A 25,406-nucleotide genomic window follows, 5' to 3' on the forward strand; every position below is an offset into this window, starting at 1 on the left:
ATGGCTAGATGTGGATTACAGTACCTACATTAAGTGACAACCTGCCCAGATGGCATTTAATCAGTGGCTTCCTAAAGAATAGTTTGTAGATTAATCCACAATTGGCAGGATTCATAATTAAGGTAAAGGTTCCCCTCGCACATACGTGCTAGTCGTTGCCGACTCTAGGGGGTGGTGCTCATCTCCGTTTCAAAGCCGAAGAGCCAGCTCTGTCCGAAGACGTCTCCGTGATCATGTGGCCGGCATGACTCAACGCCAAAGGCGCACGGAATGCTGTTACCTTCCCACCAAAGGTGGTCCCTAGTTTTCTACTTGCATTTTTTACGTGATTTCGAAACTGCTAGGTTGGCAGAAGCTGGGACAAGTAATAGGAGCTCACCCCCTTACGCGGCAGCACTAGGGATTCGAACCGCTGAGCTGCCGACCTTTCGATCGACAAGCTCAACGTCCTAGCCCCTGAGTCACCGCATCCCTGTGGATTCATAATTACATTATGATTAATTGTGATCTGTTGAACAAATCACGGTCAGTTGGGTATGACGTACAGTCAAGCCATAATTCATAAATAATGGCTTACATACCAGAATGCCAAACATTCACACAAATTGAAGCTAAAACCAAACCAGCCCTGTTATTGCTTTCACATGTTACGTTGCATCATTATTTACATAAACTTAGTCTTTATATCATGGTTGCTAGTCATCTCTGTAGAACAGAATGAGCATCTCACACGGCTTCCCGGAGTGTTATTTGCAACCCACCCAGCCTGCTTGAGAAAGTAGGAGGAGGATGTAATTAAAAAAATTTTTTAGATTGTGCAGAGATGGACAGATTGACATTAAAAAGAAAAAGAACATAACAGAGTATTTTTAAACATGGGACTTGTTTTATAAATGGTTGGACAGTAGAGGTAGAAATTAGGAGTGGGAAAAGTATTATTGCATATAAATAAATTGATCCAGACAATACGCTGTTCACTAAGCATGTATGTATGTAATGTGAAAATATATAAATGAACTGTTAAAAAAAAGAGAGAGAAAGTTGGCTGCAAAATAAGTTAAATTTCCGCAGTGCGTTTTGTGCCCGTTTTAAGGGAGAGAGGGCAAGTTTCAAAATTTGGGATGACTGTAGTTTGCATTGCACAATCCCTGTGACCTCAACGTGTCACCAGGCGACTTCTTATAAGTTTGGAATTACGACTTGCGCCCGGAACCAGCGGGACATTGCATGCCATGCAGGGGTGGGCTTCAAAAATTTTAGCAAGGGGTTCTCGGCTTGGTTGCTGGGTGGGCGTGGCCTAGTCGGCCTCCTGCACCATAGTGGAGAGGGTATTTTTGCCCTCCCCGGGCTCCGGAGGCTTTCCTCAAGCCTCGGGGAGTGCGAAAACAGCCTCCCCAGGTTCCGGAGGCCCTCTGGAAGCTGAAAATGGGCCTGAACATCTGGTAGGCCCGTTTTTCACCCTACCCGAGCCTCCGCGCACACCCTGCACTTACCTGGGAGGAGCAGGGCAGCGTGGACAGGGCCAGCCAGGAGTGGGATTTGTGGGTTCTCTGAACTGCACAGAATCTTAGCTAGAGGTTCTCCCGAAACCCTGCGAACCCCCAGCAGCCCACCCCCCACCCCCGATGCTATGTACCGTATCAAATAGGTGCATCTACATACAGCCTGGTGGAACTCTTCGTTAGCACCGGAAAAATGGTTACAAGGGAAATTGCTTTGCTCAGGAAGTGCGAAAGGGATGTGGTGGTGTTGATGCTGCTTATGGAGCGCAACATGTTTCTGCTAGATAGGTTCTGATCACACCAGCTAAATGTAATTTCTATGTTTGGTATTATTGCAGTTAAATACAGCAAGAGGGAATGGAGAGCGCATTTTCCATTGGACTAGTATCAGATTGTCCACCTACATTATGCGGCTCCTAAACCAGTCCCAAGTTTTTTTAGCTTGTGTTTTCAGAACTTGGTGCTGAAGTCTGTAGAATAAGATGGAGAAGAATCAAATTCATGCCTTCTCAACCATGGACCTCTGTTTTATGACTTTGGGCCTTTGAGTTCAGTCCACCTCACGAGGTTAGGTGACAGCTGGAGAAGGGGATGCTAGGTATATTACGTGAATTTCTGAACTCTAACAAATAAATACTTGGAAGCAGTGGGAGAGAGCAAAATAATTCTCTGGAGCAGTTTTGTTTCCTTGGTGTCTGCTATGAATTTGGCGTTTTCCTTAATTTCTGGGGTTCCCGCTGCCTTATGCATTGAATGCAGCACTGAAGTTATCTAGTTGGATAATGAAACATTTGCAAGCAGACAGCGAAGATTAAAGACTACCAAGGACTCCACTTTAGGATTCTCAAAATTGTCGCCATATTTCAACTCTTTGAGTACTGCCAAAGAGGAAAAATTTAAGTAGGTGATTGGAGAAGCAGATATAATAATTACGTTGAATTTTAATGCAATTGAAATCAAACTGAAATTTAATTTTAGCTTTGCCCTGGCCTCATCTGCTGAAAGCACAGGACAAACTTTTGATTGGGAAGAGTGTGCTTAGCAATAGTGCTTAGATTTATATATCACTTCATAGTGCTTTATATTCCTCTCTAAGCGATTTACAGAGTCAGCATATTGTCCCCCAACAATCTGGGTCCTCATTTTACTGACCTCGGAAGGATGGAAGGCTGAGTCTACCTTGAGCTGGTCAGGATCAAACTCCTGGCTGTAGGCAGAGTTTGCCTGCAATACTTTATTCTAACCACTGCACGGTTCATGTTATCATGGCTTGATAACAAAATGTAAAAAAAAAGAGACTTCTATAGTGATGTTTTCAACCTCAACAACTTTAGGATGTGTGGATTTCAGCTCCTAGAATTCCCATGGTGGCTGGGGAATTCTGGGAGTTGAAGTTCACACATCTTACAAGTTAACAGTAACAGAGTTGGAAGGGACCTTGGAGGCCATCTAGTCCAACCCCACAGGAGACCTGTACTAGGGAGTTGCTGAACCCCACCATGGTACAAGAATCTTGTATTTGTTCAGCCAGATCCAGATATACTCTCAAAATAAAAGGTATGGAAAGAAGCAGCTGTTATGGACCACAAATATAAGCAATTTTTGTTATCTATAGAGTGCTTGCCCGATCTTAAAAATTGCTGCATGTTCTGACTTGTGGATGAATAAACATATAAATACAATAATATTCCAGGTATTATGAAGAAGAATCATATCGGACCTCTAAGTATTTGCTGGTGTTGGTTGATATGTAAACTTAAAGCAGGGGTCTCCAACCTTGGCAACTTTAAGCCTGGTGGACTTCAACTCCCAGAATCCCCCAGCCAGCAAAGCAAAGCTGGCTGGGGAATTCTGGGAGTTGAAGTCCACCAGGCTTAAAGTTGCCAAGGTTGGAGACCCCTGACCTAAAGGATTTCTTTTTATTGAACCATGCCCCAGTCTTACCCATGTAAGATAATGAAAATAATTTTTGCTTTTTTTAAATCGGAGAACTAGTGTAATTTAAATTTAGGGGCTTTGCAAGTTAACTAGAAAAATTGTACACACGAAGGAAGTCTATGAATATTTAGCAAGAAAAAACTGAATATTTAAAGGAAGAAAATTATATGTGATAAACCCGCACACACATAAGCCACACCACACCAGTGATTCATAATATTTGCATACTATATTTTATAACCTACTGCATATTTAAGACTGTGTCTTTCTTGTTTTCTTGACATGCACTGGGTCAACGGTAATGCACTTTTATTAGCGCTTAAGACTCTTCCTTCCTTTGTTTTCATAGTTTGCGAGCCTAGCAATATATATTTTTGTGTCTGAACATCTCATACCTTTTCTTCTCGGTTTTCTTCAAGTCGCAACCTTAAACAACTCAGAAATGGCTTTCCAAAATGCTTTGGTTCAGCTCTCCCCTGCCCAGATGTTCTCCAGATATCTTGCACTTCATATCCCATATTTCCCAGCCATCTGGTTGATTAATTGTGGCAGCTGAAATCCAGCACGTCTGGTGAGCATTAGGTTGGAGAAGGCCCTAAAAATGGGGAAAGTCTGCAACCTTTAGATGGCACTGTGAGCCAGGAAGAAAAAAGGGGCGCCTTTAATCCTTCCTCCGCCTTCAAGCGTTTCAAAGGACCCACAAAAGAGCGACTTGCATTTTGCTTGCATTTTTTTGTGTGCCTCCTGACAGCGCTGTGCCATCCCGCTTCTTGGTTAGGGGAGACTTCTGAGAAGACGAGACTTTTGACTTAATGCTAACCTTTTAGCAAAAAAGGTGTAGCCCTTGGTTGGCAGCCCACAAGATTCTGGACAATCAGGTTTGTGGGAAGTCAGGGTGGGCCAGCTCAGCTATCTATGCATGGGGTATGCGTGGGTGGGTGTGGGTGGGTGTTTTTAAGGCGGCGTGGATTGCAAATTAGAAGGAACCAGCTTTGTTTTCTTCTGGCTTATATCGTGGGAGAACTAATCTTTGGAGCTCCAAGGAAGCTTTGCTGACTGACCTGTTCGGGTTTGCAAGCTGTAGAATCGCTACCCAGGTTGTATTTGTGGCTTAAAATGGAGTCTCTGGGAACTCACTACTTAAAGGAGAAAGTCTCCAAAGTAGCAGAGAATGGGAGGTGACAGGGAGTGACAAGAAGTGCCCTGTGTCACTTCCAGGACTGATGTAGATACTATAAGAAAAGTACTAATTCTTCTCTTCCCCTCAAGGGGTTTGTAGTTGGCTGGTTGGATGTTGAGTTATGGATGTTCATTTTGTGGCTGTCTTTATACTTTAAAAGTTTTTTTCCTCTGCCTGAACAGGGTGCATGTTTTATCTTCTAGCTATCCATCTGTCTCTCCATCCTGTATCTACAGTTGAGCACATGCCCATGGCAGACAGATGTTCGTTTTGTTGATCTGCTCTTTAAACTTCCTTTCCAGCTGCAGAATAGGTTGTCCTATGGCGTTCAAAGTTACAGGGGTGCTGAATGAGGAAGACTTACGACTGGTTCTCAAAGTTGTGGCAGTGTCCTCACGGTTACATGATCACAATTTCAGGTGCTTGGTATAACCAGCTTGCACTTAGCAATAGTTGCAGCGTTCCCTAGCCGTGTTCCTGCTGGCTTCCCCAATGACAAGCAAAGTCATTGGGGAAGCCAGCAGGAAATCACAGTGGTTCCTGTCCCCACCGTTTTCTCTCACCCATTCGCTTTCCATAGTGTCCTCGCCTGTAGCTCTCATCGGTAGCTTTTGTCCACCAGCATGTTGAATTGGGAATCCCCGCCTCTTCCCATGTCACGTGAGGTCCTCAGTTAATGACCCTCATGCTCCTGAGATTACAACGATAACTGGGACTGCCAGCATTTCTGTCACTAAGCAATATGGGTGCTAGATATTCGCTTTATGACAAGAAATTCCTGTCCCAATTGCCATCGTAACTCGAGGACTACCTGTACTTCCAATTGTGCCCCTCTCAGTGAAGCAACACTCATCTACTTTGTAAGAATTTTAAATCTGGGATCTGCCATTGCTGTGTGCAAAGAATAGGAGTGGCATTTTATGGCAGGAATTGGAGACACCGGCCAGGACTAGCTCAACTCTACCTTTACACCGCAAATGAGCAAGGAGACCTCTGAGTGCAATTGGTCCCTAATGCCATTTTTTTTTCCTTCCAAAGAAAGATAGTGTTGTTTTTTTCCCTTTTTGAGGATGACGAAAACTTGTCTTGGAAGGATTTGGCAACTTGACAGAAGAGGCCTTCCCGTAAGGATTAGCAGGCTGGTAAAAGTTATTATCACCTCCTCAAAAGCAACGTTTTCAAGTGTGTTTCCTTTTGTCCCTTCAATAACAATAGAAAAGACAATTTCTTGTTTTTTCCCCTTTGACCTGTTTGGCTTTCTCTAAAGCAGGCGTCTCCAACCTTGGCAACTTTAAGACTTGTGGACTTCAACTCCCAGAGTTCCTCAGCCAGCTTTGCTTTGCTGGCTGAGGGACTCTGGGAGTTGAAGTCCACAAGTCTTAAAGATGCCAAGGTTGGAGACCCCTGCTCTAAAGCGATGAAATGGGCAGGAGGCGTAGGATTGTGTTCAGCAAAATGGAGCATGGTGCGTCTGATAAGATTTGATTTTGGGCACCATCTGGGATGGTTTTTCTGGTGGCATTCCCGGGGAAGATTTATTTCTCCCAGTTACGAGAGCAGAATTGGACATCTCCTTTATGAAGAGAAAGATGCTGGGATTCACGGCTGGATTGTACCCATCCCTAAAGCGGAGAACATTATTCTTCATTCCTCCTCCTGTTCCTCATTAATATCAGTATTAATTCCTTTGATAAAGGATTTTTAGTTGAAAGAAGCAGGGCTGTTGACTGGAATCCATCAAGGACAATATTTCTCGATCTTTAATGCTGAACAGAAGAGACGCAGTGGCTCAGTGGCTAAGACGCTCAGCTTGTTGATCGAAAGGTTGGCAGTTCAGCGGTTCGAATCCCTAGTGCCGTGTAACGGGGTGAGCTCCCGTTACTTGTCCCAGCTTCTGCCAACCTAGCAGTTCGAAAGCACGTAAAAAAATGCAAGTAGAAAAATAGGGACCACCTTTGGTGGGAAGGTAACAGTGTTCCGTGCACCTTTGGCATTGAGTCATGCCGGCCACATGACCACAGAGATGTCTTTGGACAGCACTGGCTCTTCGGCTTTGAAACAGAGATGAGCACCGCCCCCCAGAGTCGGGAATGACTAGTGCATATGTGCGAGGGGAGCCTTTACCTTTATTAATGCTGAACAGAAGCAGATGTTTTTCACAAGTGGTTTTTCTCGACCCTATAAAATGAGCTTGGCTGATTAAAGAAAACAAAAAAACAAAAACAAAACCGAAGTCTCACTTTTCTGTGCCTATTGAAAAGCCAATTTCCCCTCCTTTGCATGTGGTCACCTTAAGCAAAACCCTGAACACGTTGGCCTCCAAGCAAGATGATTAAAATTCTCAGAGGTCTCTTCCACATCTGGATCTCATCCAGATGCACGCAGGGTCAGTGCATTAAATCTGGTTGGATATCTGGAAATGACACCCGTATATAGTTTTGAAAAAGCGCAGGATTTTCAATATTTGTATTAAAAATATATTAATAGCAAAAAAGCAAACAACTGCAGCACCTGCAACAGGAAAAATAAAATAAAGGAATGCAAATAGTGGTTGTGCAGAGAAGGAGGAGGAGGAGGGAAGGAAAGAAGGAAGGAAGGAAGGAAGGAAGGTAGGAAGGGGAAGAAAGAAAGAAAAGGGAAGGAAGAAAAGAAAGAAGGAAAGAAAGAAAGGAAGAAAGGAAAAAAAGGAAAAAGGAAGGAAGGAAGGAAGAAAAAAGGAAGAAAGAAAGGAAGGAAGAAAGAAAGGAAGAAGGAAAAGGAAAAAGGAAGGAAGGAAGGAAGAAAAAAGGAAGAAAGAGAAGAAAAAGAAAGAAAAGGAAGAAAGAAAGAAAGAAAGAAAGAAAGAAAGAAAGAAAGAAAGAAAGAAAGAAAGAAAGAAAGAACAGCTCAGCTCCATTATGGTAACTACAGCCTAAGCATGGCAAGAAAAGAAAAGAAAACTAATTAGTAGGAAAAACCAATACACATATGAACTATGGATTGTATATAATTCATTCATTGTTGCTGGCAATCCTTATGATTTATATTGATATATTGATCATCAATTGTGTTGTAAATGTTGTACCTTGATGAACGTATCTTTTCTTTTATGTACACTGAGAGCATATGCACCAAGACAAATTCCTTGTGTGTCCAATCACACTTGGCCAATAAAATTCTATTCTATTCTATTCTATTCTATTCAATCCATATGCTCATATTTATTTAATTATGAGCATAATTTTAAATATAGGCTGTGTTGAGACCTGTGGCTTCATCTTCTCATTTTTAGAACTTTTCAAAAAAAAAAAAAGATATCAGACTCATATCCTGGATACCATGATTTTTATTTTTATTTTTTTTAAAAAAAAATCCTTAAAAAATGATGCAGGAAGAAGGAAAAAAATGGTTGAACTCCACGTCGAACTACGTCTGTAGTAGAAAGTGGTAGGGGAAAAAAAAGCAACCGCTCCTGGGAAATCTTTGTTCCATTCTCCCTTCTTCTGGCTTCCTCCACAAGCTGTGTGGCTTTTGACTCACCCTGGGAGCAGCAGGAACTCTGCTGATGTCAGGAAAGATGGGGAGGAGACACACAGACAAACTGGCCGGCTAGAACTTCTGTCTTGCTGCAGTTCGCGGGGACTACGCAGAGAAACTGTGGCACCAGCATCCAGGACATCGCGGCTGGTCCTTGAGGGACAGACCTTTCCTTCTTCAGTTCAGGAGGATGGACTAAAGCCCCAGCTTCCAGGATGAGAGGTAAAGGTGGCTCCTTAAAAAAGTAGGACTTCCACGCCCCCCATCTCCAAATCCAAAGTGGGATGAACTTTAGGAAAACAAAAGCTGCATTCTCGAAGCACTGGAATCCTTAAATTTGTGGAGTTTCGTTTCGGTATCACCTCTGCCATGGAGATGGAAAAGTATCCTTCCTGAAGAGGAAATCTTTCAGCAGCAACCTATATAAAGTCGAAATGCTGCTGCTGTTTCAGATTTACAGAATGGGGGCTTGGTGGGTTGTCGCTTAATGGTCCATGGGCGTTCATTCCGAACGGTAATCTATACCGATGATTTCTGCCCCAAGAGATTGATAGATCTTTTAGTATTAAGTTGTCAGACTCGTTGGGGATTGCTTAAATCAGGAGGGCTGAAGAAGTAAGCAAGCTTCACACAGGAGAATGCTAAGCCTCTTGCTGAAAAGCTCTCCATTTTTTTTAATGGTTTTAGAGAGAATTTGTTAGCATTTCAATTTTATTTTGGCCGAAGAAGTTACTTGGATGAGTGACAAAACGTATCAGATTAACAGTCGATTGCCATGATTTTTAACCTGTTTTAGATACTCTTGACCTGGATGATTGGAGTCTTTTTTTTTTATTGAAAAAGTTTCACAAAAATTTTTTCCCCCTTTCTCCCCCCCTCCCCCCTCCCTTCACCCCCCTCCCCCCCCCGACTTCCCGGAACAAACACAAGATATAGTTAAAAATAAAACAAACATATGCTAAAAAAATTTCCCTCCCAACTCAATTATACTCCTACAATTCTCATCAGTTCCTAACTTCCCCCAAAATAATCAGAAATAATACATCCTAATCATTCAAAGGCAGTCTGATAACTCTTAGTCTGATATCTACTTTGATAATGATTGGAGTCTTCATTAATGTATTGCAATATATTTTGGGGAGAAACCTTCGCAGTTGGTGTGGCAAGAGTTGGTACATTCCAACTACTCTGACTCTCTACCTTTAAACTATTTTTTTTAAATTTTGACTGCAGAAGTTACTTGGATGAGTAACGAAACATCTCCAATTAACAAACTTCGGTCCAGTTGCCATGATTTTAACCTTTTTCAGTTAGGATTTAAAACGTTTTAATGCTGCAGTAAGCCGCCCAGAGTTGTTAACATTACAAGAAGGGCGACAGATAAATGAAATAAATGTTGGCAGTTTCAATTTGTGGCCTTTCGTGGCATGCTGGTACATTAAATTTGTATTGCACTTAATGGTATGGGTTTATCGGCAGATGCATGCTATCGTTGTAAATATATGAATCTATAAATTGCCCGGTGGTTGAAAAAAAGGAAGTGATAGGAAAAAGTTGTTGAGAATTGGGTGGCGTTCAAGTTGAATCGATTATTATTATTATTATTACGTTGGGTTATAAAATGAAGGATGGGGAGATTTTGACCCTGAGGGTATTATAGAGGCATTGGTTATAAGGCGCTATCTGCCTCTGATTGGGCCCTAGTGGGATGCATTCAGTGGTGGTATTCAAATAATATAACAACCGGTTCTCTGACCTAATGACCAGCTGGATAGGCGTGGTTCGGTGGTCATGTGACCGTAGTGGACGTGGCCAACTCAACATCACTCACGTCGATGGCATTTCACCTTAACTATTACAATGTAATAAGGGTTAATCAGAGAGGCAGTTTCTGTAAGCAGGGCAATAAAGATTATTTATTTATTTATTTATTAAATTTTTATACCGCCCTTCTCCCAAAGGACTCAGGGCGGTGTACAGCCAAAAGATAAAAAACACAAAAATATACAATTAAAACGACAATTTAAAACCGAGCATATTAGAAAAAATGGCCAACATTTAAAAATTTAAAATTTAAAATTATAAACCATAAAATAATAAAACCCCAGTTAAAATTTAGAATATTAAAAAATATTAAAAATATCATGCCAGTCCCGCTTGAATAAATAAGTGCGTTTTCAGCTCACGGCGAAAGGTCCGAAGATCAGGCACTTGACGTAGTCCAGGGGGAAGTTCGTTCCAGAGCGTAGGAGCTCCCACAGAGAAGGCCCTGCCCCTGGGGGCCGCCAGCCGACATTGTTTGGCGGACGGCACCCTGAGAAGACCCTCTCTGTGAGAGCGTACGGGTCGGTGGGAGGCATGAGGTAACAGCAGGCGGTCCCGTAAGTACCCGGGCCCTAAGCCATGGAGCGCTTTGAAGGTGGTGACCAAAATCTTAAAGGCTAGAAACACCACCAGAATGTTTCCTTCCTGCCTTCCTTACAGGATTAGCCCTGTAAAGTGGGGAAAAAAACAAAACAAAATAAGATTTCTTCCACCAAACCGGTTCTCCGAACTTCTTAGAAAGTTAACAACCGGTTCTCCCGAAATAGATGCGAACCGGCTGAATCCCACCATTTGTCTCTTTGGGGGTTGTCACGTGGATTTTTACAGTGCCGATTCTGCCCCCCAAACATTTTTCTAGGGGGGGGATGGGGTGGGTCAAGCCAAAAGCACAAGGCCACGTGGCAAAAACCCTTGGCACCAAAGCTTCTCCCATAATGGACTTGTTGATCTTCCAAGATGCCACGAGACTGCTGTGTTTTTCAAGACGGGATCCGTTCGGTGCCAGCTCCCTTGTGCCTTTTCCTTGATCCTTGCCAGGATCCCTACATAATATTTAGTTGGGCTGCTTTGAAGCGTCGTGAGAGTTCTGCTGATACTAGCGCAGCCCCATTCCAGTTGGGCGGGATGAGATCAGGTTGCCAAAAGTGCTCGCGCGACTAGCTGAGACTGATGAACAGTAGAAAGAGGGTTCGGTGCTACCCAGGAAATGTTTGCTTGGGGAGCTAGAAGGCAGAATAGCGGCAGGAGAAATGTAGATGGGCAAGAAATAGATTTACAGAGAGTCCACAACCGTAACTGAGCTCAAAATTTCTGTTGCTAGACAAGGCACTTGATTAAGTCGTGCTCCTCTTTTGCCACCTTTTTTTGTCACGGTTGTTAAGCGATTCACTGCAGTTGTTGAGTGAATCGCATGGTCGTTAAGCGAATCTGGCTTCCCCCATTGTCTTTGCTTGTCAGACGTCGACAGGGAAGGTCGCGAATGGTGATCACATGACCCTGGGAAAGTGCAGCCATCATAATAAATACATGCCAGTTTCCAAGCGCCTGATTTGATTTGGATCAGATGCCCATGGGGATGCTTTAACGGTCGTAAGTGTGAGAAGTGGTCGTAAGTCGCTTTGTTCAGTGCTGTTGTACCTTCGAACGGTTATAACAGTTGTAAGTTGAGGAGTATCCGTCTATTATAATTTATAAAGGGAAATTTGCTTTTGTCGGAAGGTAGAACGCATGTCCATCTTAAGGCTAGATCAGTGGTGGCGAACTTTTTACTCACCAAGTGCTGAACAGCTATGTGCTCGGTGCGCACGTGTGCCGTCTGCGCTAATGTGTGGTTCTTCACCATGCGCTGCGCGCACGCAACTGCACATCTGTGCATGTGCACAGCTTCCATGCGCCTGCCCCACCGTGTACTGTGCACACAATCGCACCATCTGTGCATGCGCGCAGCTTCTGTGTGCCCCCCCCGTGTGCTGCATGCCCAATTGCACCATCTGTCCATGTGCGCAGGAGAGCTCCGAAGGCCACCCGGGCCCCTGAATTGCATGCATGTGCACCGGAGGTCCGAACGCCAGCTGGGGCACGCACGCATCCTCAGCTGCAGGTGAGTTGGGCGACAGCTCATGCGCCCGGAAAAATGACTCTGCGTCCCACTTCCGGCACATGTGCCATAGGTTCGCCATCACAGGGCTAGATGATTTATATTGGGCTACAAACCTGTATTTGAACCCTGGGTTTCTTCTCTCAATCCAGACTTGTTTTACCTAAAGCATGTTGTGTTTGAACCCAGCATCATGTCATGTCCCTAGGTTGTTTTTGGGTTTTAGGTTCCCACCCAATTCACTGGCAGAGGAAGGGGAAGAAAAACAAGGCAGGGTTTGGATAAACAAGTGATGATTGCTTTCTTCATCAGCAGAACGGGCTGTGACAATGGCTTGTTGGGCAAACAAATCCTGACTTAGGTTATGAGCAAGCAGAGCCTTGGTCTTGTATCGTAGTGAAGGTTTTTCCAGGAAGATCCATGTTCCGTTTCAGCCACAGGGCTGCCTTTCAGATTCCTCAATAGGACCCACCCATCGGGATGTTCAGGATAAAAATCTACTTCCCCTTTTAAAGGAAGATACCGCTTCCCTCCTCTCCCTTCCCCAATGTAGTAGAGACTACATTGACTTACAGCCATTTGTTTAGTGACCATTTGAAATGTTTTTTAAAGAGAATAAACACTGCATAAACTGTAAGAGCACAGCGCAGCGGGTAGAGTGCAGTACTGCAGGCTACTTCTGCCGACTGCCAGCTGCCTGCAATTTGGCAGTTCGAATCTCACCAGGTTCAAGGTTGACTCAGCCTTCCATCCTTCGGAGGTGGGTAAAATGAGGACCCAAATTGTTGGGGGCAAGATGCTGACTCTGTAAACTGCACATTGTGAAGCGGTATATAAGTCTAAGTGCTCTTGCTATTGCAAGCTAACTCTGCTCACTGCCAGGAGTTAGATCCTGATGGGGCTCAAGGTTGACCCATCCTTCCAACTTTCCGAGGTGGATAAAATGAGAACCCAGATTGTTGGGGGCAAGAAGCTGACTTTGTAAACCGCTTAGAGAGGGCTGTAAAGCTCTGTGAAGCGATATATAAGTCTTAGGTGCTATTGCTATAAACGACTATGGCTTTACGGTGGTAAAAGAAGTATGAAGAAAGAATTATGCATCCATTGGTACATCAGTTCTGCAAGTCTCTTTTTTGGTTTGTTTGTTTGTTTGTTTGTTTGTTTGTTTGTTTGTTTGTTTGTTTGTTTTGCTAACTAGCTAATTCCAGGGTTGTGAGTTTATATGATTCTTTTCCATGACTGCAGAGTTGGACACTGGCCACAGTACACACAGCACTAAAAAGCATGTATTTGTTTGTGAAAAGAAGAAGGGCAAGCTTTTAGCTCCTGTGACTAGACCAGGGGTCTGCAAACTTGGCTCTTTTAAGACTTGTGGACTTCAATTCCAAGAGCTTTGCTGGCTTCAACTCCCAGAACTTTGCTAGCTGAGGAGCTCTGGGAGTTGTAGTCCACAAGTCATAAAAGAACAAAGTTTGCAGACCCCTAGACTAGACGATTCTTGGAAGCGTCTAAACCAGGGGTGTCCAACCTTGGCAACTTTTAAGACCCGTGGACTTCAACTCCCAGAATTCCCCCAGCCAGCCCAGCATGGGAGTTAGTCCACGGGTCTTAAAAGTTGCCAAGGTTGGATGCCCCTCCTCTAAACTTTGTTGAAGAAGGAAAAAGAGCCTTCGGGATATGCTTGTGGTTTATTTTTTTTAATCCCACCTTTGGAGTTGGAAAGTATTCAAGAGAGCTCACATTGTGTTGTACACGGTATAATAAAACATTGCAAGGAACTAGGCCATTAGGGAGGGCTTGGCATTAGTGCAACAGAGTTAATAATTGGAATGGCCTTGGAGTAGCCTAATGTTAAAAAGCCATTCTCTGTGTAGGAGTTAACCTTAGGGGAAGTTTTTCAGAGCTTTTAAGCAGAGATTTCAAATGATAATTACTTGGCGATATCAGCAGGCAGAATTGACCGAGGAACAATAAAAATAGTATTTGCAATCCGATGAACAAGGTAGGATGGAAATCTCTTCTTCAATCCTATTGTCCTCGTGGTTCGTTTTTGATATCCTCTTCCTTCTTTCTCTTTGGAGAAAGGGTAAGAATTCGGATATCTTTGTATCTTAATCCTAACTCTTCCAAACAATACGTTTTTTCAGGATGTGCTCAGTAGCAGGAAGGAAAAGATTTTTGACCGTTTCCCTCTAAGAATTAGCATTAACTCTTTGTCAATACTACCCGGTTATATGAACTCCAAATTATTGGTCGGGGACAATACAGAACTGTGATTCCAATGCAGTCAACAGGCACAGGTTGATCTTCCCAAAGGTGCCAACTGGACTCTCTTGGTTTTGAAAAACCTCGTTTGGAACAACCTGTTGTGGTCTGCCAGCAGCCTGTGGAGCAAGCTGGCAACGGAGTCGGACAGTGATGAGGCTGAGGAAGAACATGGGCCAGTCTTGGAGGCTGGGGAAGGCCCAGATGAGGGCTCTGCATCGGAGGCAGAGGTGGGGCCAGGGCCATTGGGGAGTGATGTGCGGACTCCAGAGCCTCCAGAGGCTGACAGTAGTGAGGCAGAGGAACAGGAGGAGCCTGTTCCTAATGCAAGCATGAGAAGAGCTGCCAGAAGGCAAGAACAGCTAAAGCAAAGAGAACGACTCGGGAGTAGGGCCAAGAGATGATTGGCCCCTCCTATAAGGCTTAAAAGACCAGCAACGGCGTTTGGGCTCTTTGCCAGAAAACAATGTTGATAGCTTTGTCTTGTTGCATTTGTTTCGTATCGGTGTCTTCTGAACTTTTGCCAAGAAAGGCTTTTGGCAGTTTGCCTAATTGGACCAAGGTTGGTGATAGGACTGAGGAATTTGTGTTGGGAGGAATTTGCTTTAATTTAATTGGACTACTGTAAGAATGAGATAATTCTCAGACTTGAGTTTCCTACTACCTACTGGGGCCTGGGTCACAACACAACCATGACCAGGATGATTGACAATCATGGACAACATTTGCCCAAGTTGATCCTCTTTGAAGGAGAATTCTACTTCTACTATTCTATTCTACTTCTAAGATACCATCTTAAAAAAAGCCCTGGAGGTAGAAACCCTAAGAGAATGGTCTGCAGAGCCAGGGCTGACTCCAGAATTGAGGAACAAAGTGTCTTCTTGTAGACCTCTTATTCTGCCAGATGTGCCTGACAATTGTGATTGGAGGCCTCCAAAAAATATGGCCATGCCAAGTCTACCCAAACTTCTAAATCTCTACGGTGCCCCGGGTTGACACTTAGAATAGAATAGAATAGAATTTATTGGCTAAGTGTGATTGGACACACAAGGAATTTGTTTTGGTGCATATGCTCTCAGTGTACATAAAAGAAAAAAAAATACTTTCATCAAAGGTACAACATTTACAACACAAATGATGATCATAGGTTGCAATTTAACCCTTAGTGATAGCAACAAAAAGTTACAGTCATACAGTCATAAGTGGAAAGAGATTGGTGATGAAAACGATGAGAAGATTAATAGTAGTGTAGATTTAGTAAATAGTTTGACATTGCATCAAACACTATTCTTAGTGTTTGATGCAGAAATTCTATGGTCTTAACTTGGAATGTTAGGCATGGTGAGATGTGGAGAATAAAGGGGGGAGGTTTCCTGGTAGCTGCCAGATGTTGGTGTTAGCTTCTCAGAGAAGATCTTAATAGCCGTGCAGTTTCTGATGGGCCTAAGGATTCTCAGGCCATTTGGATGTTCCGTAGATCAGATCCTAAACTTTAATTTGCATCCAGAAAAGGAGTCTTGAGGAGCTTGACTGGCAAATTAAACAAAAGGAAATCATGAATGCTATGAATGTTTCAGTTTGGTGGCCGGAAATCAGTGGTGAAATCCAAATTTTTTTACTACCGGTTCTGTGGGCGTGGTGTGGTGGACGTGGTGTGGCTTGGTGGCCGTGGCAGGGGAAGGATACTGCAAAATCCCCATTGCCTCCCCACTCCTGGGGGAAGGCTATTGCAAAATCTCCATTCCCACCCTACTCTGCGGCCAGCCAGAAGTGGTATTTGCCGGGTCTCCGAACAACTCAAAATTTCTGCTACCGATTCTCCAAACGACTCAAAATTTCTGCTACCGGTTCTCCAGAACCTGTCAGAACCTGCTGGATTTCACCCCTGCCAGAGATCTGAATTCAGAAAGAAAGCAAGGAAGGACACAAAAGCCCTTTGGGTGGTCCCTTTCTGTTCGCCACAACCTCCAGCTGGTAGAACCGAAACCTCACGTTGGTTTGAGATCTATGTTCTCCATGCAGCTCTTTGGCACCGCCTGCTTTTTCTCTCCTTTGGCTGCCTCCAACCAATTCTATCTCTCTCTGTGTCTCATTGTAAAGGGGCAGGGGAAGGGGTGGGCTTCAGATCCTTTAGCAACAGGTTTGCTGGGTGGGGCGTGGCCATGGTGGGTGTGGCCTAGTCAGCTACCTGCACCACGGTGTTGTTGTTGTTGTTAGTTGCGAAGTCATGTCTGACCCATTGTGACCCCCATGGACAATATTCCTCCAGGCCTTCCTGTCCTCTACCATCCTCTGGAGTCCATTTAAGCTCACATTGACCGCTTCAGGGACTCCATCCATCCAACTTGTTCTCCGTCATCCCCTTCTTCTTTTGCCCTCAATCTTTCCCAGCATTAGGCTCTTCTCCAGTGGGTCCTTCCTTCTCATTAGGTGGTCAAAGTATTTGAGTTTCCTCTTCAGGATCTGGCCTTCTAAAGAGCAGTCAGGGTTGATCTCCTCTAGGACTGACTTGTTTGTTCGCCTCGCAGTCCAAGAAACTCGCAGGAGTATTCTCCAGCACCAGAGTTCAAAGGCCTCAATTCTTTGGCGTTCAGCCTTTCTTATGGTCCAAACACCACGGTCTGGGGGTGGTGGTTTGCTCTCCCCATGTTCCAGAGGCTTTTTTTGAGCCTCCAGGAGGGCGAAAATTGCTTTTCCTGGGGTCCGGAGGCTGGAAACAGACCCGTTTCTGAACTTACAGTAACTCTGGTAGGCCCGTTTTTTGCTCTCCCAGACCCTCTGCATGGCCCCTGCACTTAGCTGAAATGATGAATGGACCACGTGTAGACTCCTGGGAGGGGCGGGGTGAGAGGGGTGGAGTGGGAGGGGCCAGCCAGAGGTGGCATTTGGGGGTTCACTGAACCCCTGAAATCCTTGGCTAGCGGATCACCCAAACCCTGCCGAACCCCCAGGAGCCCACCCCTGGGCTGGGGGAACCGTGCCCCATTTTCATCCCGATAATTAAGCAAGCGATCCAGTGCACGCTTATGAGTCGGTTGCTTTAAAGTTTCCCTTCATATTTTCTCTCTCCTGCCCTCCTAGGAGGCTTCCCCTCCCCATCCCATGTTAAATTGCTAGTTACCAATAATAAACACTGGCAGAAGTCATGGCAGATGGAGAGGCCTCTTGGCAAGGAGAGTCAGCTTTGCTGGCAGGAATGGTGGGCAGCCTCGTTCGGCTGCAAGGGAACAAGCTGGCCTCCTCTTAATGCGAATCTGGGTCTCTTTCCTGGGTTACAGCTGTACCTGCATTCATCCGACATCCGGTCCTTCTAACCCACACTGGTCCAGATGTCTCTCACCCCGTTGTGATTATGATGATGATGATGTTACCCATTCATACGGGTCCGATGCTTGCCGACTCTATGGGCCAGGGTTTCTTCTGATCTTACACTATTTAACATAACATAACGTAACTGTTCTGTCTCCGTCCTCACTTTGGAGTAACAAGCTGGCCTACAGCCAGTGGGTTCACGGCTCCTATCAGTCCTGGCCGAGAAAACGCAGCTGCCTGCCAAAAAGTTCAAACAGATTAAGACTTCAGCTCACTTTGACACGGTTCAGCTAATTTGCTTCCTGTGGAACTGAGAGCAGTCCCAAAGCTCCTTATATATCCTGTGGGTTGGGACTCCTGCCCCACCCTTCCCTTTGATGACGCCGCCTCTCTAATCTTCTGAAGCGCGGGTCGATCCAGGCTTGATTAGTATGATTATCAGCTTTTTCTTAAGGCGTAGCCTGAGGAAGGGAGGAATCGGGGGATGTCGGCCTCATTACGTCCTCCGACTGGCCTGGTTCTGGCTCCTGGAGCCAGGCCAAAGGAATCAGTGCTTCTGAGGTAAGCCTTACCGACCTTTCCCCCTTACTCTCGGAGTCACTTTCGGGCATGGGGCCAGGTTCGGGGGCTGGAGCCACAACAATAACAGAACAGAACAGAACATCAGAGTTGGAAGGGACCTTGGAGGTCTTCTAGTCCAACCCCCTGCCCAGGCAGGAAACCCTACACCATTTCAGACAAATGGTTATCCAACCTCTTCTTAAAAACTTCCAGTGTTGGAGCATTCACAACATCTGCAGGAAAGTTGTTCCACTGATTAATTGTTCTCACTGCCAGGAAATTTCTCCTTAGTTCTAAGTTCCTTCTTTCCTTTATTAGTTTATTCTTGATTTAGAATTGAACTGAATTGAACTTTATTTGTTCTGTGTACTGCCTGGTGTTAGCTTTGCTGGTGTCCAGCCATCGTGTCCTTTGGTGGTCTGGTGGCCTGGTTTCCTTTTACCGCCAACTCTTCCCAATATAATTGCTTTCTCCAGTGAATTCGCCCTGCCTGACATGGCCAAAATAAATGAGACAGAGTTCTGTGATTTTGCCACTTACTGACGTGTCTGCTGTGATTCGCTGCAGTACTTACTTATTAGCAGGGATGAAATCCAGCAGGTTCTGGCAGGTTCCGCAGAACTGGTAGCGGAAATTTTGAGTAGTTTGGAGAAATGGCAAATACCACCTCTAGCTGGCCCCAGAGAGGGGTGGGAATGGAGATTTTTGCAGTATCCTTCCTGCAGGAGTGAGGGAGGAATGGGGATTTTGCAGTATCCTTCCCGCAGGAGTGGGGGAGGGGAATGGGGATTTTGCAGTATCCTTCCCCTGGAGTGGGAAGGGAATGGAGATTTTGCAGTATCCTTCCCCCAGGAGTGGGGAGGGAATGAAGATTTTGCAGTATCCTTCCTGCAGGAGTGGGGGAGGGGAATGGGGATTTTGCAGTATCCTTCCCCTGCCACGCCCACAAAGCCACACTATGCTCACCAAGCCACGCTCACAGAATCAGTAGTAAAAAAATTTGGATTTCACCACTGCTTATTAGTCACCTTAAGAATCGTTAACTATTTCTTCTGGATCTGGAGTTTCACTACAGGTAGACAGAATCTCTTGATTTAACTTAAGCCCCCTCTCTCTTTTTTTTTTTATTTGCATTTATATCCCACCCTTCTCCGAAGACTCAGGGCGGCTTACACTGTGTCAAGCAATAGTCTTCATCCATTTGTATATTATATGCAAAGTCAACTTTTATTGCCCCCAACAATCTGGGTCCTCATTTTACCTACCTTATAAAGGATGGAAGGCTGAGTCAACCTTGGGCCTGGTGGGACTTGAACTTGCAGTAATTGCAAGCAGCTGCTGTTAATAACAGACTGCTTAGTCTGTTGAGCCACCAGAGGCCCAGATGGCAATTTTTAATAAAGGAATGACAGTTTGAGAAAGGAATATGTGGCACAGAGGGGCTCATCTTTTTGCTCCAAAATGATTTGTCTTATACATTTTAGAACTTTAGGATTCCTTGCAAACCTGGGAAAAAAGGATCCGAGCCCTTGGCTTGAAATGCGAAAAAGTATCTAGTCCTTATGGCTACCCTCCCCAAAATCCTGAAAATATGCCTTTGGTGCCAGGCAGAGTTGTTTGACAGGTGATGATGTCTAAGTTGTGTGTATTTGGGTACATGCACGGTGCCTATTACTGACTCACCCGATACAATAATAATATGACTAAAATTACATGGGTGCGTTTTTTCCTAAAATGCTAGAAAATTGGATTGTCCAGAGTGGTTTTGAGAGCACAAGGAAAACACTGGACTTAACATAACATAACATAACATAACAACAGAGTTGGAAGGGACCTTGGAGGTCTTCTAGTCCAAACCCCTGCCGAGGCAGGAAACCCTAGACCATTTCAGACAAATGGCTATCCAACATCTTCTTTAAAATTTCCAGTGTTGGGGCATTTACAACTTCTGCAGGCAAGTCGTTCCACTTATTAATTGTTCTAACTGTCAGGAAATTTCTCCTTAGTTCTAAGTTGCTTCTTTCCTTGATCAGTTTCCTCCCATTGCTTCTTGTTCTACCCTCAGGTGCTTTGGAGAACAGCTCGACTCCCTCTTCTTTGTGGCAACCCCTGAGATATTGGAACACTGCTCTCATGTCTCCCCTAGTCCTTCTTTTCATTAAACTAGACATTCCCAGTTCCTGCAACCGTTCTTCATATGTTTTAGCCTCCAGTCCCCTAATCCTCTTTGTTGCTCTTCTCTGCACTCTTTCTCAACATCTTTTTTACATCGTGGCGACCAAAACTGAACGCAATATTCCAAGTGTGGCCTTACCACGGCATTACAAAGTGGTATTAACACTTCACGTGTTCTTGATTCTATCCCTCTGTTGATGCAGCCCAGAACTGTGTTGGCTTTTTTGGCAGCTGCTGCAGACTGCTGGCTCATATCTAAATGGTTGTCCACTAGGACTCCAAGATCCCTCTCACAGTTACTACTACTTCTCTTGCTTTCTAACAGTTATAACCGGGGGTACATGTACTTCTCTAGGTCAGTGGTGGCGAACCTTTTACTCACCAAGTGCTGCATAGGTATGTGCTTCGTGCGCACGCATGCTGTCTGTGCTAACGTGTGGTTCCTCACCATGCGCTATGCACGCAACTGCACCATCTGTGCATGCATGCAACTTTTGTGTGGCTCCCCATGTGCTGCCTGCGCAATCGCACCATCTGCGTATGCGCATGGTTTTCATGGGCACAATGCACATGTGCGAACACTGCGCATGCTATGCATGCGCAAATGGACATGCATGCGCAGGAGAGCTCCGAAGACCAACTGGGTCCCCTGAATTGCACATATGCGCACCGGAGCACTAGCTGGGGCGGGCGCGCATGCGCAGCTGCAGGTGAGTTGGGAAACAGCTCGTGTGCCTGGAAAAATGACTCTGGTGTGCCATAGGTTCACCATCACAGCTCTAGGTCATGCTAAACAGCCTTTCCAGCCTCCCTCACCACCAGTTATATTGGGAAATTGGGGATACTGGGGATTGCAGTATTATCTGAGTTGCCTATTCGTGATCAGTGGCAGTCTTTGCAATGGGCGATGGACGGTGTGATGCAGATCCTTAAAAGCATCGGCTGCTGCGCAGAGGAGAGGTCCCTGCAGCCGGAGAAGTTTTACATGTTGTTCTCGTTTTACGGAAAAAAGAGAGAAAACGCAACGGAGCAAAATGGGGATTCCCACAATTGAATAGGAACGGCAGTTCAGCTTTCTCCGCTTCACATTGTTGACCTTAGGACTGCGAAATTGCCTGGAGGAAGAAGACGACTCCTTCAAGACGAGTTTCAGCAAACCAGCAGAGCCGGAAGAAGGTGGTGTAACTTAAGCTTTGGTGCGGCAGGAAGAACACACATCTCAGGCGCCTTCACTCTGCCGGCCTCCTGTTGACACCCCAACTTCCTCCCATTGTTCGGCTTGCTTGCAAGGACTTAGCCAGACAGGAGGGAGAGAGAGAGAGAGAGAGAGTGGGGCCCTTCTTAAAACAAAACAAAAAACCCTCGCCTACCCTCTGCTAAGAGACCAGCCTTTCCTCCCAACCCAACCCCTTGTTTCATTCTCACACCCCCAAAGTTTGTGGTCTTATCACTCCCACTGGTTTAATTGACCGGATGGCAGGAGCCTACAATTCACCTTTGCATCACTTACTCTGTCTGCCTTTCGATCCCTGCAATAGACAAATGGCTGCAAAAGTTGCTGGAACTAGTCAGAGGTGGGTTTCATATATTTTTACCACCGGTTCACCGCGTGTGCACGCTCACTTCGCGTGCATGCATGCCTTCTGTGCATGCACCCAGCCTTCTGCATATGTGCTTTGCTCGCGCACCTTCCGCGCATGCGCCTGGCCTCAACAATGTGGCTAAATAGGATGGCATAGCACCGGGGCGGGTGGGCGGGTCTACCCGTGGTTGCGGCTACCGATTCACCTTAACCGGCTGAATACCATCACTGGAACTAGCAGAGATGGCTAAATTGAGTGTTTTTTTAATCCGAGAAAGAAAAAATAAAGCATAAGTACTTTTGTATCTACTTGGAAACCACTTCTGGACTTCTTACTTGAGGTGGGGGGAAAAAAACAAAACTTTGATTTTAGATTTTACCGATTAGATAGATCAGTTGTTATAGAAATGGCTAGTTTATACTATTATGTAAAAGTAAAAAGGTTGAGGTTTGATGTGACTTGTTTTATTCTATTTCTCCAGAGGAAGTCAGGAAGTCAATGCCTTTTTCTTTTTCTCCCCCCTTCTTTTCTACACTCCTCCTTTCCCCTTCCCCTCTCTTATTTTTCCAACTATTTGTATTTTTGTACTTTAGATCATAAACCAATAAAAACTGTAAAAAGAGTTTCTCTACTGCCACAATCTGGGTTTCTTTCATTTCCGTGGAAGCCCGGAACTGGGCAAGGGAGGAGGTTGAAATGAGAGCTCATGACTTCTCAAGAAGAATAAGAAGCAATGTCATTCCTTAGGATCCTGTTTTCTTTCTGCTATGCTGGTTTAGTCGTATCCGACCCTTGGCCACTCTATGGGTCAGCACTTTCCGTGCCCACCCCTGTCTCGCACTGCCTCCTTCGGATCCATCATGGTCATCCCAGTGTCATCCTTTATAGCAGGAGTATCAAAACTCGATTTCATTGAGGGACGCATCAGGGTTGTGTTTGACCTCGGGGCGTGTGTGTGTGTGGCCAGCTCGACATCCGTTTTTGGCAGTGACAACCTCCTGCAGCCCTCGGCCAGCAAAAACAGAGCTCGGGGGGGGGGTGCACACGCAAGTCCTCCCAAGCGCCATTTTCACTGGAAGAGGCACCACAGGCTGGTCCTTCGCTGTTTCCAGGGCAGCCCCGCGGGCCAGATCTAAGCACTCCGTGGGCCAGATGTGGCCCACGGGCCTTGAGTTTGACACCCCTGCTTTATAGTGTCCAGCCAGCAGTACATGGGCGGCCCATCCTTTTTCCACTGGTCCCTCCCGGCATGATTGACTTTCTGAGTGAGTCAGCTTGCATGACATGACCAAAGTATGACGATCTTGGCATCAAGTGATATTTTTAGTGAGGTTCAGTCTAGGACTTCTTTCTTTGTTGTTTTTGCAATCCGTGGGATACGTATAATCATCGCCTCCAGCATCACAATTCAAAAGGCATCCACCCTTCTCCTATCAGCCTTTTCCAGAATCCGGGTTTCATAGTCATAAATAGCAATTGGGGGGAGGGGGGGAATTGCGCGAACTAATCTGCATTTGGCTGTGAAGCTGATGTCTTTATTCTTCCAGATGTTATTCATGCCAGAGATTGCAGTTCTTCCAAATGCCTTTTGATCTCAGGGTTGTAGTGTCGGTTGATTAGGTCTGCTATTCCCATTGCTGGTTTTTCTCTTCTGGAGTTCTCGTTTATGGTGTAGCCTTGTGGTTACAAACCTGAAAAGCATGCAAGTGGGCAACTCACTCACACACACACACACACGCACACACACACACACACACACACACACACACACACACACGCACACAGGTTCTTCTCAGTCATGTATGTACGGTGGTGAGTCCTGCCATGCTATTCCATTAGGTTAGGCTTCTGGACAATCACTGTTATTCCGGTTTTTTTAAAAAGTTGAAAGCAAAGAAGGTTTGAACCTGTGACTAACTACAGGTTATGGTGCAGGCAGAGAATGAGTTACGGTGTTGACTGTTTCAACTCCTACCCTCAAAACGTTGCCATAGAGCACTGCACACCAGAAAAACTAGACACAAGAACAGTTTTTCCCCGAACGCCATCACTCTGCTAAACAAATAATTCCCTCAACATTGTCAAACTAGTTACTAAATCTGCACTACTATTAATCTTCTCATCATTCCCATCACCCATCTCCTTCCACTTATGACTATAACTTTGTTGCTTGTATCCTTACGATTTATATTGATAGTGATATTGTTCCTAATTGCTTATTTGTATCCTATGACTATCATTAAGTGTTGTACCTTGATAAAGGTATCTTTTCTTTTATATACACTGAGAGCTTATGCACCAAAACAAATTCTTTATGTGTCCAATCACACTTGGCCAATAAAAAAAATTCTATTCTATTCTATTCCATTCCATTCCATATTTTCTATTCTACTCCATTCCATTCCATTCCATTCCATGTTTTCTATTCTATTCTATTCTATTCTATTCTATTCTATTCTATTCTATTCTATTCTATTCTATTCTATTCTATTCCATTCCATTCCATTCCATTCCATTCCATTATTCTATTCTATTCTATTCTATTCTATTCTATTCTATTCTATTCTATTCTATTCTATTCTATTCTTTCCCAAGGTAAGAGAGGCCTGGGGGCAAAGTGCACCGAGGTCACAATTCGTGTTGCGCATGACAGCATCTTCTTTTTCGAAGCCGCCATGCCAGCAGTTCATATTCATAGCACATCATCCCCCTCCCCACTTGCCTTCTCCAGCTGTTTGTTCTCAAGGGAGAAAGCTCGGCATTTTCAGCACATAGTTCCTGGAGAAAGCAGGGCTCCTTTGAAAGACAACCCTGACCTTAAAACAGAAACACTCTGCAGAGACGAAGGCAGTGGTTTGCCTGAGGAGAAAACAAGGGCGGCATGTTGCAAATATAAAGGAAACTCCCAACTCTCTAACCAGCAAAGTTAATCCCTATCATTCCCCTCAGACCCTGTGACACCGGCCTTCAAGAACCTTCCCATTTCTCCTTCTTGATGTCCATAAAAGATAGGCATATTGGCTCACATTTCCTTCGTTAGCATCGGAAATAAATGCATGCTTTCTATCTACAGCCTATGAGCAAACCCCCAGAGGACTCATAAGGGAAGCCCCTGGGTCTATGGATGGAGAGACAGCTCAGGACTTGTCCTCCCATTTGTCAAGAATTTCTTTAGCCCAGGGGTCTTCAACCTTGGCAACTTTAAGACTTGTGGACTTCAACTCCCAGAGTTCCTCAGGCTGAGGAACTCTGGGAGTTGAAGTCCACAAGTCTTAAAGTTGCCAAGGTTGGAGACCCTTGCTTTAGCCTGTCCTTCTCACATTTTCCTCCTTTGCCCCCCCCATTTTTCGCCATCCCCCATTTCCCCCTAAAAAGAAAAAAAAATCCCTGGATGATTCATGCCGGTCTTTAATTAAATCAGGATTAGTGACTCATTGGACTTAGTAAAAAAA

General features: G+C 44.9%; 1 protein-coding gene across 4 annotated transcripts in view; it reads left to right on the top strand.

Moving 5' to 3' along the window:
* The window catches only part of RIPOR1 (RHO family interacting cell polarization regulator 1), a 158,371-nt gene that overhangs the window by 62,887 nt on the left and 70,078 nt on the right, over positions 1 to 25,406 (top strand). The window contains exon 1 of one of the 4 annotated variants that reach the window (XM_058154759.1): positions 4,300 to 4,318. The exons of 2 other annotated variants lie outside the window; for them this stretch is intronic. Coding sequence is in view for 1 of the 2 variants with exons in the window: in XM_058154755.1 (XP_058010738.1) it covers positions 8,352 to 8,358 (7 nt within the window). In the remaining variant the exon portion in view is untranslated. Of the gene's footprint in view, positions 1 to 4,299; positions 4,319 to 8,177; positions 8,359 to 25,406 lie in introns of those variants that run through there. One more of the 4 variants, XM_058154755.1, reaches the window with a different exon arrangement.

Source organism: Ahaetulla prasina, chromosome 12 (assembly GCF_028640845.1).
Source record: "Ahaetulla prasina isolate Xishuangbanna chromosome 12, ASM2864084v1, whole genome shotgun sequence".
Lineage (NCBI taxonomy): Eukaryota > Metazoa > Chordata > Lepidosauria > Squamata > Colubridae > Ahaetulla > Ahaetulla prasina.